The following is a 16,700-nucleotide window of genomic DNA, read 5'->3' as shown; positions in this document are numbered from 1 at the left end:
TCACATTCATTAACTTTTTTTCTTTTAAACTGTGAGGGTAATTAACAATTAGAACAACTTACCAAAGGCTGTGGTAGGTTCAGCATCGCTGGAAAATTTGAAATCAAGATTGTATATTTTTCTAAGAGATGTGCTTTAGTTTACCAGCATCTACTAGGCTCGAAGCAGAGATTAGTTCTGGGAAGTTCCGCAGCATCTGACACAAGGTCAGACTAATCATTGATGGTCAGCTGGTGGCTTTCAGGCAACATCCAATGTTGACAGAAAGTTTAAAACTAAGACTGTTCAGGAAACAAAAACATGATGGTGTCTGCATCTATGTCTCTCCCTCTTGCCACTATGAGCCAGTAAGTCCTCAGGACTAAGGGGTCATCAAAAATTAGTCTCTCTCTGGCTTTGATGCTTGTGAAAGCATCATATGGTCTTGGATCCTCAGCTAAGTCTCACATAGCCACAAAATTATTTTATTGTTTGAAGATTCTGCACTCCTACAGCTAGAAAAGGAGGCATGCTGGCTTGCCCAAAAGAGAAGGTTTCAGAAGGCACTAACATTACAAAGACTATGATAGACCAAAGAACTTCTAAATAAGAACTATTGCTTTGCAAAAAGGGAAGCTACATACTCCTGGAAAAGACTTGGGCAATAATACTTTTCAGAGAAGAAAAGGGTTTACTTGAGATCTATTTCACTTGTTCTTGTATTGGCTCTTACTTGTCATAAGAAGTATGAGTATAGGTTGTAAAAAGGGGAAAAACACATAACCAAACCTGCAGCTAAATTCAGATAAGAGATTTGAGCGATTCGGTTGGAATGAACCTGTAATGAGACAGAAAGGATTCATCTGCAGTGAGAGAGAGAGCAGCATTTGAAAAATTGTACACAACACTGTTCAAAGAGGGGGCTGGCACTATCCAGCTGGTGGGGGTGGATCAAACCACTCCTGTAAGTAGGGAATCCCAACACTTTCTGAGAAACACAACCTCGAACTTGTGTCCAAATATGTTCCCACACTGCATCATGCTGAAAGACAGGGAAAAATGAATCTCTCATCCAGAGGAGCAAAGCCTTACTGTTTATAAGGAGTTCATACCCAGCAGTGAGACATGCCCAGGCTGTAGGCATTCTATTTAGGAATTGGTGGAGGAAGTTACAGTGCAAGAATAAAGAAACAAACCTGATTTGTTGACAGTGTCATCAAACTCCACACTGGTGGAGTGCCCGTTGTTAAGGATGATTTTAGCAGAAGCTGGATCATAACTGGGATTTAGAGGACGGAGGGAAGGGTCATACTTGGTTTCCTCAGTTTTGATGTCGATGGGTGACTGACGGTCTCCATTAGCGACAGGAAAAACCTCCTTCCAGTGGGCAGGCCCTGCAATGCATTGGAGAAGTCTAAATTGCTGACAGCAGCCTCATTCTTATGAAAGAAAACTCTACTTGAATTGTCCTCATCTGCATCTTTTAAATTGAAAAAGGATGCATCAGGAAAACACAGATCAAAACATTCAGCTACTTTTGCTGCATCATATTGCAATAGCAGTTCTCCGGACCCTTTAATGTACCTTGCATGCCCCTTTAAATAAAGCCATGATATGTAGATAATTATTCCCAGGTAAGACTCAGCTGTGCACAAGACACATAAAACAAATGCTCATTCAATCAGGCATCCTGTATCCAACAGGCACTATGTCCCAATAAATTTTTGACATGCCATTTTTGCCTAATATCATGTCTCATTGTGTCTTTAAGGATTACCTCTCTTCTGTGCAAATCTCTGTATTAAGAATTTTTTATGCCTTAGTCATTTGCTGCAAAAGACCTAAGAACACATCTTCCACTGATCACTCTGAATGAGATGGGGAGATGTCAAAAAAGGCAACTGCTGATGTCAGAAAATCCCGAGTGGTTCCTGGAGCCTGATGGCAGTGCCTGGAACCTAAACACTGCTGCACCTCTGATCACCTCCTCCCAGCCCACCAACTGTGCACATCAGCTGTCACAAGAAAGAGAGACTGTCACCCTCTAATCATGAAGTGTCCATGCACACAGGCACACATACACACACACTAGTGTAGCACTGACAAAATCAAAGAACAGGTACACTCAGGACAGTGGTGCCTGCATGAGGCTTGTATTTTTACTGCCTTAAGCTGATGAGAGTAGATCTTCCAGACACAGATGCAGTACCATTGACCCGACTTAGGTAGAAATTATAGAACTAAAGGAGCTGTTAATCAATACTAGCCATCTCAACCTTCCTCTCTCCAAGCAGGCTAAGCAAAAAAATGTCACCTGAAAAGCTAATAAATCAATAATATGGATATGAGAAAATGGCAAATAACATCCTAAAATAGTAAGAAAAGCTTCACTGATAAGATGCGTGAGTTATCTGTTGTTACCTACTAAACATCTGAGAGTTCCCAATAATTCACAATAAGAATATACATGCCATTTTTTAACCATATTTGGATAAGAAGATAAAGAAAAATATGAACAGTAAGTTGCCTGGGGAATATATTCTATAAAGACAGAAAACAAGGTTTAGGATGGAAAGGAGGGGAGAGCAAGGGGAAAGAAGAAAGGAAAATGAGAAAGGTGAAAGTCTGCAGGGCAAACAATCTTTCAGTATTAACAAGAGCACAGAACTTGTTTTTCCTCCAGGCTTATAATGGGTAAAAAGCATAATAAATCAATTGAGAGACTGGATATAAGAAATACTTAATATGAGCATCAGAACCTGGTCAAATAAAATCTGCATCACTGGAAATCCTCATAACTAACTCCATAAACTGAAGATAACTGACCTCAGTGCAAAAATTTGGTTTGAGTCTTTCTGGATGGCTTAGCACTTAAATAAAAATAATGACAAAAAAGGATGAAAATGTATGATGGAGTGGTTAATAGCCTAACATGAAAAGCTATTATTTTATTTCCTTGACTTCAATAGAAGTGAACACAGCTCAGAAACTCACAGGTGCTAAAAGCACCTGTGCACCCCAGCAGTAAATCAGGGAGGAAGCGCCCACAGCGCCGGGGGCTGCAGCTTGCACAGCACCTGGGCAGAGAATGATTCTCCTCTGAGCAGCACTGAAAAACAGGAGTGGGAAAAACTTGTACAGAATAGCCTAAGACTAGCCTCAGAACAAAGACGAAGGCCTTCAGTCTTGATTTTTTTAAAAAGTACTTTTGTTAATTACTTCATTAACTAAACTAAATAAAGAAATAGATTCCAAGGCAGAAGATTAAAATCCTACTGGTTTGAAACATAAAACTGTTTAAACTTAATTCCTCTCAGTTCACAAATGGTCATCAAAGCTATTCAATATTCTAAGTACATACAGTTTAGAATGTAATTTTAATTGTGTTTAGAGCCTAATATCCTGTAGTTAGGAATGCAACACAAAATTTTATTTGTAAGAAGAACCACTCCTCACTACCGAGATTTGGAATCATTAGAAAAAGTTTATTGGTACTTAATTTTAATAATTCTAATACTCCTTAACTGAGAAAAGTCAAAAATATATTTATGCACTTAACTACTTGGTCTCCTATTGCTCTGTCTCAGAAATAACTATAGTTATTTGAATTAAATAATATGGATGATTTGCATTCAGAAATAATACAAAGTTGCCAAAAAGAGGACCCAAGGCTGTGATTCTGTCACTACTTAATTATTTAACAGTAATGTTCAGTTCTAAAAAGACATTATTGTTAGTTTGGCATTTGTTCGTGGCTCAGATGACCGAAATTCTGGTTTGCTATAGTGATTAAACATCTACCAGTAAACCAACTACCAGACATCTGACCTTTCAAAATATACAGGAAAGTATCAAGAAACCTCAGCTCATTTTATACCACTTGTAATATCAAGAGGTATTCCTTACTAGGTAATCTACCAGAAATCTAGTACAATTATCATGCTAATTATCATGCTTTTGCCACTCTAGGAAAACTTTGACTCAATTCATTTCTACAGACCACAGTCCAATGCAAACTTTGTGTATTACTTTTGTAAAAAAAAAGTCGTTACTATTGAAAGAGATACTAAAATGCATGTCATGCAATCAGATATAAGCCAGTGGGGTCCCCAGGGTGAAAATTTATTGTGAATTAGATGCCTCCATATAAAAATAATGTACACTTCAGTTTTCTAAATATGCACTTTAAGACATATCCAGGGAGTATAACTCATTAATTCACTTCCCTTCATGTCTTCTTTTACTGAATGAAAGTGATTAATATACCAGATTTTGAACTTATGAAATCCTCTCCTGCTATTGGGAAAATGTTCTCTTGCTAGAGGCAATTTTCTAGTAGCTCTTAACAATCAAAGCTATTGTGACTGAGATTTATGACAAAAAACTGAACCATCTGCTCTGAAGATTTCATGCCTTTATTTTGGACACAGCATTACCACAGGCAATTATCTGACACTTTTAGGTCAGACTATTGCTGCACATACCACTCACCAGCATTGCATACAGCCAGCTCATGAAACAGATCTCACAACGAAGGCAGTTAAGAATTTGGCAAGAAACAGAACTTACTATAGCACCTCACAGTGCTGCATTTTGATCCAGCTGAAGCTAAAGATTACAAATTTCACCAACAGGATAACTTGAGACAAGCCCAGTGAAGACACTAGAGGATACAGCTGTATTCCAGTGAGCATCTATATGTGCATAAGATGAAGCATGTACAGGTGAAAAGGGATTTGGGTTTGGTTATTTTTCACAGTTTGTTGTTATATATAGAAAATTCATTATTTTAGTATGGTCTGACCTTGACAGGATCACATCCTCATTTATTTCTAAAGAGAATCCATTGCCCAGTTTATCAATCACAGAGTGCTTAAATTTATAAACTTAGGTTTGCAAGTAATTTGCATATTAGGTTACAGTAAGATGAGCTCAAACAAAAGCAATTAAAAATTCATTATGGGTAAAATTAAGCACCTTTTTAAAAGCAGATATTGAAATGATGTAATTATTCTCAGAAAGAAAAAAAGTATAAGGAGTTATGGCTCAACTGAAGTATCTTAAAGGTCTTTTGCAATCTAAATGGTTCTATGATTCTATGAATTAATATCTCTTTTATTTAGAAAATGCCTCAGCATTACTGTAGTAACTGGATCAAGAGAAATTTTTGCTGTAACAGACAATACATGTAAATAATTACCATATACTTTATCAAAAAAATAGTAAACTGAAGTAAATTGATTTACCACTGTGGTCCCTTCCAAACTTACTCATTCTTTGATTTGCCTTTTAACTAAAGCAATTCCCCTGTAAACGAGAAAGGATTTAAGGGTCAAGAACATTCTCATCCTGACAGAAACCTTGAGCAGAGAAAAACATGCATGATGCCACATTGAAGCCAGTCTTCAAGATTTCTGTATTATGCCTCTACAGATAAGCATCATCAAAACTGTGAGGTAAGAAAAGTGGCAAGAAAGCAAAGGCCACGGTTTTCACAGAAATAAAATAATGCCTTCACATATTTCAGGAATAGGTGCATCAAAGGAACCGAGAACTGCATTAGGTTTGTGTGACAAGATACTCGTAGCAGGGATGCTGCAGGTATGGCATCTGTGAGAAGCTGCTGAAGCTCTCCCCATGTCCAATGGGGCCAGTGCCAGCTGGTTCCAGGATGGACCCACTGCTGGACAAAGCTGGGCCCATCAGGGACAGTGCTAGCAGCTCCGGGATGACAGCTTTAAGAAGGGGGAAAAGTTACTGTGCAACAGCAGCTGAAAGAGAGGAGTGAGAATATGTGAGAGTAACAGCTCTGCAGATGCCAAGAGGAAGGGGAGGACATGGTCCCAGAGCCACCGCAGAGATTCCCTGCTCCATAGTGAAGACCAGGGTGAAGCAGCTGTGCCCTGTATGGAGGTCCAAAGTGAAGCAGAGATCCACCTGCAGCCCATGGAGGGTCACAACTGGAGAAAGTGGATGTATCTTGAAGGAAGCTGTGACCTCATGGACAGCCTACACTGGAACAGGCTCCTGGCAGGACCCCATGGGAAGCCCAAGCTGGAGCAGGTTTGTTGGCAGGACTTGGGGCCCCCTGGGGAATCCATGCTGGAGCAGTTTGTGAAAAACTACAGCCTGTGGGAAGCACTCACATTGGAAAAGTTCATGGAGGGCTGTCTGTATGAGAGGGACCCCACGCTGGAGCAGAGTGTGTGTGAGTAGTCCTGCCGCTGAAGAGAAGGGAGAGGCAGAGACAACATGTGATGAACTGACCACAGCTGGTGCAGGAGAGGACATAGAGAAAATCAGGAGTTAAGTTGGGCCTGGGATAAATGGAGGGTTGGAGGGAAGGTGTTTTAAAGATTTTATTTTCTCGTTACCTTATTCTGACTTGATAAGGAACAAATAAAACTAATTTTCCCATGGCAAGTCTTGGGAAAAGTAACTGGAGAGTGATCTCCCCGTGTCCTCATCTTAACCCCTGAGCCTTTCAGTCTATTTTCTCTGTCTGTCCAGCTGAGGAGGGAAGTGATATAGTGGCTTTGGTGGGCACCTGGTGTCCAGTCAGGGTCAATCCCCAAATATTTTAATTCCTTACCTAACAGTGAGCCCATGTCATTAAACATCGATATTCCATATATGCAGACATGTATGTTTTAGTATTTGCCAGTTTACTTTATGCACATAATGATTTATGTTGTGACTGTTGCTAGTGGCAATTGCAGAGCTCAGAGTGAACACATATGTCTTTTCCACTCTTCAGGCAATCAACCTGCACCACATTTAATTAATTTAATTTTATTTCTGTCTGAACTGCAAAAGGTAATCTTAGTTTCAGAGAAACTATTTCAGAGGGCCATGAAGGCAAACAAAATTTTTAAGAATCAGAACAATATCCTTCACCTGCTACCAAATCCTTTCACCTCAATCAAACAATAATAACATGCAAAATCAATAAAATAAATACAGTAGAAGAGAAAAAGCTGAGAAATTAAACGGATGCTAGGGAAAAGCACTGAAGTGTTCGCTATCCATGCCACCCTCCTCTCATCTCCTGTGAAAGGTGTGGTGAAGGGGATGGACTGATGAGGAACTATCCACCCCATAGCTGCTGTGGGGCTCCAAGAAGGAAGTGAAAGGCAAACTCCACCTCAAATATGTTACCAGGCAGGCAGTATATAGAGTTTTATAGGAGAGACAGGGCCTCAAGCAAGGTCCAGGGTCAACCCAGTAGACATTCTGGTAGCCTCTCCTCTCTATAGGTTGAGAATAGCAAACAAGAAGAGATAGGATAAGGGAGGGAAAGTGGACTTCTTATCTAGGCAGTGCAGGTGAAGCTCAAAGCATAGAAACATATGGAGAAAAAAAATTGAAAAACAAGACCCATTTACGTCTTCAGGGGAGGGGTAGGGGAGACTGCACAACAGCAGATAACACACCCAATCATTGCAACATCCCTGTGATCCACCACCACCACCCAGTTTTTCAGGAGAAGTACATCCATCCAGAAAAGATGGAACAAGAGGGCCAGGAAGGAAAGGTAGTACTTGCACAAACAGTATTCCAAAGTCTAAGTAATAACATACAGAAAGTATATTCTTATAGGCATTAGTATATGCAGATATATAGCTGTCTCCCTTTACTGTCACAGCATTTCATTTCTTTGTGTACAGACAATATAAGATATTCCATGTATTTTATCAGAGATGAGCCTACAATTTACAAAAACATTTTTATGTCTACTTGCATGACTTGTGAGACCGTCTGCACACTGGAGCAGTGTTTGCATGACTGAAGTTGCAAAACAGAGCCAAGTCTTTAAGCCTGCTGATGAGCCCATCTTGGGACTTCAAAGACTGACAAGATGAAGGAAATCACTGAACAACTAAAATCCAAAAGCGTCTCCTCTTAGGTGCATAGTCATACATTTAAATAACCCAGTCACGTAACTAGGATTTCCCACCGTGTAGTAGAAGCAGAACAGAGCAGGAATCAGAAAAGCACTGCTAGGTACATTAGTTCCGATCAGTGCAGCTGTCAACCGCGTACTCGATCTGTGCACGCAACTGTTCAGCTAAAGGAGCGAACGAAATCCCAAGCGGGAACGCGGCAGACCGGACCCGGAGCCAAGCCCGGCCCGGCTCTGCAGGCGATGCCGCACGCACGGACACCTCGCAGCCGCCTGCCTTGCAGGATGCCGAGACAAAAATCGGCTCGCTCTCACACTGCAAAGCATTTCAGCTCGTCCAGCTCTCCCGAAGGCGCGGGAGCTGCCGAGCCCAGCGGCGAGAAGTGCTGCCCGCGGGACCCCGCTGGCCGCCCCGACGGCCCCGGCCGCTGTTCCCTACCGTTGTGCTCGTCGTATCCCCAGTGCAGCATGGCTCTGCTCTCCTGCCGGCACGGCACGGGACAGAACAGGACGGGACGGGACGGGACGGGCTGGGGCGGGAGAGGCGGCTGCGCCCGATTTGAAGGGGACGGGCGGCGACGCCCCGATCCTCGGGCGCTGATAAGGAGACTGCAGCGCTCCGGCCCCCTGGCCCGTCCGTGCCTGTTGTCGCCCCGTGCCCTTCGTTACCCAAGCTCTCCCCAGCCTCCCCCAGCACCGTCCGGGTGGCCCGAGGAAGGCAGTGCCATCTCTCAAGAGCCGCTCCAACAGAGGGAAGGTGGCTCCACCAGCCCCCGTCCCGCCAGAGCACGAGTTGTGCGGCAGGGAAAGACGGCAGTACCCATTCCCGGGGTCACCCCTGCCACTCCCGAAAGTAAAGCCAAGTCCGCACCGCTGCGTCCCCTCCCGTTTTTCTCCCAGGGGCGTAAACCCAATTCCATTTGGAAGGGGCCGCAGGAAGACTTCACTTTTTCCCAAGCGGGGCCGTGAGGCATGAGGATGTCCCACAAACTCGCTGGGAATTTATCCAAGCTCCGCGTGTGCCGGGGGCTGCCCGTGGGCAGGTGCTGCCACTCCCGAAAGTAAAGCCAAGTCCGCACCGCTGCGTCCCCTCCCGTTTTTCTCCCAGGGGCGTAAACCCAATTCCATTTGGAACGGGCCGCAGGAAGATTTCACGTTTTCCCAAGCGGGGCCGTGAGGCATGAGGATGTCCCACAAACTCGCTGGGAATTTATCCAAGCTCCGCGTGTGCCGGGGGCTGCCCGTGGGCAGGTGCTTGTGGCAACGCGGAGCTTTGGACTCCGCTTGGGCTGCTGGCGCGCGCTAAGCAGCTCTCAGCCTTCCCGTGCTCCAGAAGCTGGCTGCGAAGGCGCGGGAGAGGCAAGCAGGGCTGGGGCCGAAGCTGACGCCGGGACCGGACCGGGAAGGGACAGGGACAGGGACAGGGACAGGGAAAGGACAGCAACCCTCCGCCAGTCCCGTTCCCCGGCGCGGCTCCACAGCGCCCACCCGAGGCGGCGCACGCCCCCTGGCGGCCCCGCACGGCGCTGCGGGCCATGGGCGGCTCCTCGCGTCACAGCCCCGTGTGACGTCAGCCGCCCGCGCGCCGTCGCCGCCGCCATGGGCAAGAGCCGCGGCGGGGCCGCCAAGGCCGGCAGCGTGTTCCGCATCGCCCGCAGCGGCGTCCTCAGGGCCAAGGCCAAGGGCAAGGCGCGGCCCGTCACCTCCGGGCTGAAGCAGGTGAGTGCCGCGGCGAGAGGAGGCGCTGGCTGGGCTGCGGCAGCGCCTCACCACGGGGAAGGCCCCGGCCCTGCTGCGGCGCCCGCGGGAGGCCTCGGCCCGGCGGGGATTCCTCCCCTTCGACCTCGCTGCGCGGCGCTCGGAGCTGATTAAATCGAGCTGTTTTAGGGGCAGTGCGCGTCCGGGCACAAACCGGCAAAATGCACAATTTTCACCGGAAAATTAGGTTTGTATATGGAAAAACTGTATGTATCATCTGCAAAAGCAGAAGCACAAGAAGTTCACTTAACTAATTTGCAGACATATGCCACAGAAGGCATCCGGCTGTCCTTGAGGGGTGTCGTTTGGGAAGTGTCTGATAGTATCTCGCCTGGTCCTCGGGAATGCGAGGCTAAAGGGCGCATCCGCAGTTCAGCGAGTTCGCGTTCACTGGACTGCATTCACAGTGTCGCTGAGGCTGTAATTCGGGGTAGAGTTTAACAAAATGCCTTGATCCAAACCACCGGGCATAGTTAGTACATCTAACGAGGGTAAGTCCTGCTCCTTTCCGTCACGTTCCTAGTCCCAGGGAGGGATCCATTTGCCAGGCTCTGGGCTACATTCCCACAGCTCTCCTTGATGCTGGCTCAGGAACTCTACGCCCACTAGGTGACTCAACTTGCTAAATCAGCAGCAAAAGCTATTAAAAATACATTTTGCATTTTTATGTGCTGGGTTGCTGAGTTGAACAAACTTAATTATGAATGAATGAATGCAGAGAGAAGCATTTTAGTGGGGAAGAACCAGAAAGGATGGAGCCTTTTGTGATCCAGTAGCTGTTTATTTGCCTCAGCTGTCAAGTAAAACTGTCAGTGAGATGCAGTGAACAGAGCTAGGACTATGCACTGCTGGATGTTTTGCTCTTAATTCCTCTTTGCCCATTTTTTGCCCCTTACATGGGCTGTGATGCTCTGTAGATGCTTCTGTGAGCCAGTTTAACATACTAAAGCAATAGAAAAACAAAGAAGCAAAAATAAGATATTGTTATTTTTGTGTCTGTAGAGGAGCACAGCCGAAAGGAGGGAGAGAGTGGGTCATGGAGCAGGGAGCAGTGCAGGGGAAGAGGGATGGGGGTGATTTTAGCAAGAGTTTTCCTGTTGTGAGCAGTGAGTCATTATATGGTATCTTCTCAAACCCTGCCTCCAGCCTGAGAGGTGTGTGTTCTGCAAGAGTTCAGCTGTCCCTCCAGAAAAGCATCTGGTAATAAAAATAATAAAAGAAGATAGTGGCTTATTTTCTCCACTTGATGCAGTTGCAGTCTGCTGGACAAACACAAGTAAATGGCTCTTAAAAAAAGGCTGTTTCACATTTTCTCCTGCAAGCTCCACTTGACAAATGAATCTGGTGGACAGACAGGAATGTAACACACTTTAGAAAAAATGATTTCATGTTGCTGGCGTCGCATCTCCTCTTAGTCTAGACTGTTCTGTATAATAAAGGGAGAAACAGGTTTAAAATCATATTCATGAAATGTCTGAGTTTCATAGTCTTGAAAAGCTTATTAGGAGTAAAATTTTATTCTCTGTGTTTGAAGCTGTGTTCTTTAATGTATTAAGCCTTTGGGCTTAATGTGACTTACTTATCATTAAGCAGTATAAGAAGATGCTCAGAAAAAAAAAATCACTAAAATACATTTACTCATTAATAGCTAAAAGCCCATTGTAACTGTTCAGACAACTGTTGATGTAGGTACCCGTGCTAGCTATAGAGCCTCTTTCTCTGGAGAAGTCCTGCCTGAGTATTTGCGGATATCACCATTAAAACTGACTGGAACCTTCTAAAACCCCTGTGAAACTGGAAGATGGTGACAAGCCCTGATTGAACACATGGTCTTTGTACATCATGTTACCAACAGTCCATCCATCCACTCTGATCAGAGCTGGGAGCTGGGGCTGTATTTCTTCAGTCACTGTCCCAGTTCAAATGTTCATCTGAGTAGGCCTGTTGTATCAGCCTCATTGCCACTGCTTTCTTAATACTGGTTTTCCTAGTCAGTCAGAATGGAATTGTTGTTACTGTATACATGCTCTGAAATTATGGAGGCTTTAAAAGTAAAATGAATATGTGTAACCATTCACAGTGTGCTTCTGCCAGTTTAAATTGCTCAGAGATGAACTATGGGGGTAGTGAGCATGCTTCTGGAATGTTCGCAATGTAATAGGTCATCACCTGGCTATGATCCTGTTCCAGACTTTGGAAGCAGCAGGTGCTAGGACTCAGATCAGCTGAATCTTACTTTGCTGCAGTGGTGAGAGTTTATGCCCTCTTGCATCCACCCTGCTCCTCTACCACAGACAGTCCCCAGAGTGCAACACATGTCTATATTCTAGCACTTCCTCTTTGAAAGTAAAATCTTTGATGAAATAACTTACAAAGGCAGACTTGGGCTAAAAGAAAGGCTGAAGTGCCCAGAGAGACACATACCACTCTGCTACAGCTGCAGAGTTTCTTTAAATACTGTGGCAAAACCTGGTAGATGTTGTTGGCCAGACCTATAGTACAAACAAATAGGATGCAAGGTGCGATGATGAAAGGTAAGCTACTGGAAGAAATTCAGCATAGTAAAATCATTTACAAATTGTATTTGGTTTGAGGGACTACAGGCGTGGCTTCTCTAAAAAGCTGCCAGAAGCTTCCCTTATGTCTGCAAGGGCCAATGCCAGCTGGCTTTAGCATGGATATGCTGCTGGCCAAGGCAGGTACTGGCAGTGCCTCTGGATTGATGTAGTTAAGCATACCACCAGCAGCAGTCAGAACAGAGGAGTGAGAATTTTTAAAAGAAACAGTCCTGCAAACACCAAGGTCAGTGAAGAAGGAGGGGGAAGAGGTGCTCCATGTGTCTGAGATGAGATTCCTCTGCAGCATTTGTTTGACAACAAATGAAATTCATTTTCCCCGAGTTGAGTCTGTTCTGCCTATGATGGCAACTGGTGCGTGATCTCTCTCTGCCCTTATCTCTACCCGTGAGCCTTTCATTATATTTCCTGTCCCCTATCCAGCTGAAGAAGGCAGCAATGGAGTGGCTTTGGTGGGCACCTGGCATCCAGCTAGGGTCAGTCCACCAGAGAGATGAAGGAAGGAACCCTTCCAGGGACTTCATTCCAGCTAAGAGCTGAGGGTGGTGTAGCAGGGCCTGTGAAGCCTGACTTTTGTTTTCTCTGTGTTCTCTTCCTGGATCACTATGGGCTCCCATTCCAGTAGACCAAGTTTAACTCTTAATTTTGAATTTATTAGTACACAGCTAGATGACCTAATGAAGTAACAGGTAAAACATACTGAAAAGCATGTAACACTGTCTGCATAATTGCACAAAAATGGAGCAGTTTCACATCAGTGGAATTTTTGTTAAAAATACCAATGTGTGTATGTTTTTCTCTCACAGATAAATATTAAAAATGCTGAAAAAGTTAGCACAATAAATAAAGCATTTACTGAAGTTCAGAAAGAAATCCGGCAGCTATCAAAAGGTACCACAGCAGAACCTCAGAACACTCAGCAGGTAATTTCCCTTTGTAAAAATCTGAGGCGAATGAAAAGAATGTGTGTGTTTAAAGCATTATAATGTGGCTCTTAGACTACAGGCAATTAGCTGAGTTGGTCAGAGTGTGGTGCTGGTAATACCAAGGTGCTGAGTTCAACCCATTTAAGGGCCATTTACTTAAGAGTTGGACTTGATGATCCTTGTGGGTCCCTTCCACAGAATATTCTGTGAATCTGTGAATTCATGCAGTTACTTTAAAGCTAGAATCCCAGTCTTATGAATTTCAATTGTGTGGCAATGCTGAAACCTAGTTAGCATGTTCAAATTCTATATAACTACTAGAGAGAAGAGGGTGGCAGCCATGCTGAAGCACGCTTCAAAAGCGTATTTTTAAATTACGTTCTAGCTGATTTCTAATTTTGTTTTTTTTTAAGTTAGTCCCAGCTCCATCCCCTTGATTTGAAACTTGTATCTCTACATGAATAGACACAGAGAGGATGAACCTGGGTGTTCCCCACCTAAAGCTCCTGACAGTGCTTTGAAACAACCAGTTCTGCCTCTCTTTGTTCCTGATTCCTAAGCCTTTGTATTAGCTCATCAGAAGGACCAACACCTGAAGCAGCAATTTCTGTAGAAAAAGTGGTTTTGCCTGCAGTACTTGGGCTTCAAGACAGTATTTCTCTTGCCTTTGTCTAGTTTGTTTTTTGGTTTTTTTTTTTTTTTTTGGTTTTTTTTTTGTTTTTTTTTTTTTTTTTTTTTTTTTTAATACAGGCCTACTTGCAGTCTTGCGCAAGAATTAATTCATAAAAGTTTAATTCCTGACAAGTTCCTCCATGTAAACTTTCTGCTGACTGATGCTCTAGGCACAGTTTCAGGGAGAGAAAGCAGTGCTTCAGGATGAGATGCAGATGAATTCATCCTGCTGTTGGGGGAACGTGGAGTTTGGAGAAGTGGACATGAGTTGTCAGTGTGCCTGAGGTGATCCAAGTTTCTGTACAGCTGGGAGCAACTAAACAAGTGTCAAATACCTTAAGGAGAGGCTGAGGGAAAAATGAAACATAAGTGACAGTGCTGCCAGCACAGGATGAAGCCAAGCCAGGATTTCAAGGCAGCTGCTGGCTTGTTATTTATTCCTCCAAGAATTCAGACTGTACTGCTCCTCTGCTAGTAGGGCTCTACATCACTCAGGCTATAATAGTATTTTCTCCAACTTGCAAAAATGTTGTTGAGAGCAGTTGTGAACTAAAAGCTGAGCCTGTCTCAGTTGGGCCGCATGTGATATATTACTGGTATGACACTCCCAAAGCACAAAGCATTTTCTGCTTATGTCTCAACTTCAGTGTATCCTGCAATCCCCCCAGATTACTGAAGTATAACTGCAAAATTAGCTGAAATTAAATATATAAAAGTCAAATTAATCTTCTGGCAAATGGATATTTATTAGTCTGAGTTTTTTTCTTCCAAGCAGAATAAAATGAAATTATTTTATGTTTTAAACTGAAACTCTTTTTTTTCCAGGTTTCCACAAACCTGGAAGAGGAACCAGCAAATGTGGATGCTGCTACAAGCCTGTTATCTCAGTTGTAATGCAAAATGGACAATGAAGGGGTTGCAAGAAATGAAAGACCACAAATACTGATGGCTTTGTTTGCAAAATTTTATTAAAAAAATCTTGTTAATATACAAGTATTGGCACACTTCAATACAAACTACAAACAGACCTTTCCTATCATCTAGGAAAGTGGAATGTCAGAAGTCAGTGTGAGAAACTTAAAGTGCTAAAACAGAAGGCACTTCACAAAATTGGTTCACTGAAACAGTTTAGCATAACTCAAGTTGACACCCTTCAATTTTCAGCTTGGCAGTGAAAGCTTCAAAATTGTTTGAAAAGTTAAAAAATAGAAAGCTTCTTGGCAGTAAAGCTTCAAAGAAAATGCTGTTAACTGTGAGCAAGAAGACTAATAATTTTTTAAAAAATTATCAAAATGCTATAAAGTATTTTCACTTTTCTTACTAAAGGAAACTCCAAACAATTGGCTTAGACAGAAAAACACTCAGGTGAAAAAGTGCCAGAATTTTTGATAAGAGCTCTTTTTTCTTCTTGAATTTGTTTTGTGAAGTAGTTAAAGGAAGCAAAAGGAAATATACTCCCAGAGTCAGTGAACTAAGAAGTTATACATTCATTATTCAAATACTTAGGTTATGAAGAAGTCTAGATTGTTAAAGTTAGAGGTAGATAAGTAGTCTGGTTGACATAATATCTAATAATTTAGTATCTGCACATCAAAGAGATCACAGACTCCTTCATTATCATCCAGGTTAAAGTTGTAGTCATCTCCGGGAGTAGGAGAGAGTCGTAAGAGAGGAAAAACTGTAAAGCAGGAATAGTTTAGTTTAAATTAAAATACTTGGAAAATCAACCCTATCATATTTCAGTATGTTTGTCATAAGGGTTAGTTTTAATAATTAAAATAGTCTAGGTAATCTGACAAGCTCACTGAGATACATACCACGAAAACCTGTACTGCATTCAAACTAAGGCAGTAAGTGATTTATCTGCCATTTTTTGCTTGGTATTTTAAGTCAGTTTGCTGAAGTGGAGTGATAGCTGTGGAATATGTGTTTAATTTCTTCTTCTGCAGCAACGGAGTTCCTGAGCAGCTTTTGAAAACTTTAAGCAGAAAGCCATAATTTATATTTATATTCCTTTGTCTGTATCTGTGCTCTAGAAGCAGAGGGTGTTTCCATGTTAACCACATACTGGCATGTTGACAGAATCCCATCTTGCCCCTTGGCTCTTACAACCACATCTCTTTCTGGATGAGCCCTGAAGTGGTCTTCTTGAGGGGCAGATATTACAGGCCTTACAGAACACAGTGCAAAAGGAACAAAGCGAGTCAAGGTCACCTCCTTGCCTGCCACCTCAGTGAGAGTGACAGAGGTAGGGAGCACATGAATTCTGTAGTAGCTGTGGTTCAGTACTACACTCTTATGGCCAAGGACATGCAAGAACAGAAATGGGTGACACTTGTTCTGTTAGTGTACCACAGATGGACATGTATCAGTCTGCATCCAGAACTATATTCTGACATACTTATTCAAAGCATTTATATTTTAAGGCAGCACACTAGTCATCAGCTTGTTCTTTCTTTTTCCATAAATTAAATACTGGTGGGTTATTCATGCAGGTGAGTGCTTGTTGGATTAAGGTTTTCCTATTCTGACTGTTAAATAAACTGTGGCAGGGAATAGAAAGGGGAGCAAAGAAGTGACAGAGGAGGCAACATGGGAAAGAAGTAGTTTCATACTGACTCTCAGCATCAGATTTAACAGATGCCTTCTAAGTGCTGTTCACACAAAAACCATGCTGCTACTTGTGATTATTAGAAAAGATAAATACTTACCATCAGAAGACATGAGTTCATCAATAATATCTCCACTGATATTTCCTGTGAAAGACAGGAGCACATGCTTTATGTATGTAGGGTTTTTAAATGTGTTTACAGTAGTCAACACATTCTTTGCATTAAAACACTGGCTTGCCTAGTGTAGGAGCTACAGAGATAGTATGCTATGTAC

The 16,700-nt window shown here is 43.1% G+C and overlaps 2 protein-coding genes across 7 annotated transcripts in view; one reads left to right on the top strand and one right to left on the bottom strand.

Annotated features, from left to right (window-relative positions):
* LOC128813397 (transcription factor E2F5-like) overlaps window positions 1–16,700 on the bottom strand; it is a 42,343-nt gene that overhangs the window by 12,337 nt on the left and 13,306 nt on the right. For 3 of the 6 annotated variants that reach the window (XM_053988523.1, XM_053988513.1, XM_053988533.1), the window contains exons 1-2: window positions 8,322–8,449; window positions 1,176–1,373 (exon numbers count right to left, since the gene is read on the bottom strand). In XM_053988523.1, coding sequence (XP_053844498.1) covers window positions 1,176–1,373; window positions 8,322–8,352 — 229 coding nt within the window. In that variant the 5' untranslated portion in view covers window positions 8,353–8,449. Of the gene's footprint in view, window positions 1–1,175; window positions 1,374–8,321; window positions 8,450–14,764; window positions 15,493–16,525; window positions 16,571–16,700 lie in introns of those variants that run through there. The other 3 variants (XM_053988491.1, XM_053988500.1, XM_053988507.1) reach the window with 2 other exon arrangements.
* RBIS (ribosomal biogenesis factor) lies at window positions 9,458–14,807 on the top strand. The gene is made up of 3 exons (XM_053988546.1): window positions 9,458–9,601; window positions 13,023–13,139; window positions 14,640–14,807. The coding sequence occupies exons 1-3, from the start codon at window positions 9,482–9,484 to the stop codon at window positions 14,706–14,708; spliced, it is 306 nt and encodes a 101-aa protein (XP_053844521.1). The 5' UTR covers window positions 9,458–9,481; the 3' UTR covers window positions 14,709–14,807.

The sequence above is a fragment of the Vidua macroura genome, chromosome 1, assembly GCF_024509145.1.
Source record: "Vidua macroura isolate BioBank_ID:100142 chromosome 1, ASM2450914v1, whole genome shotgun sequence".
Taxonomy (NCBI): Eukaryota; Metazoa; Chordata; class Aves; order Passeriformes; family Viduidae; genus Vidua; species Vidua macroura.
This window is presented reverse-complemented; position numbering and strand designations above follow the sequence as displayed.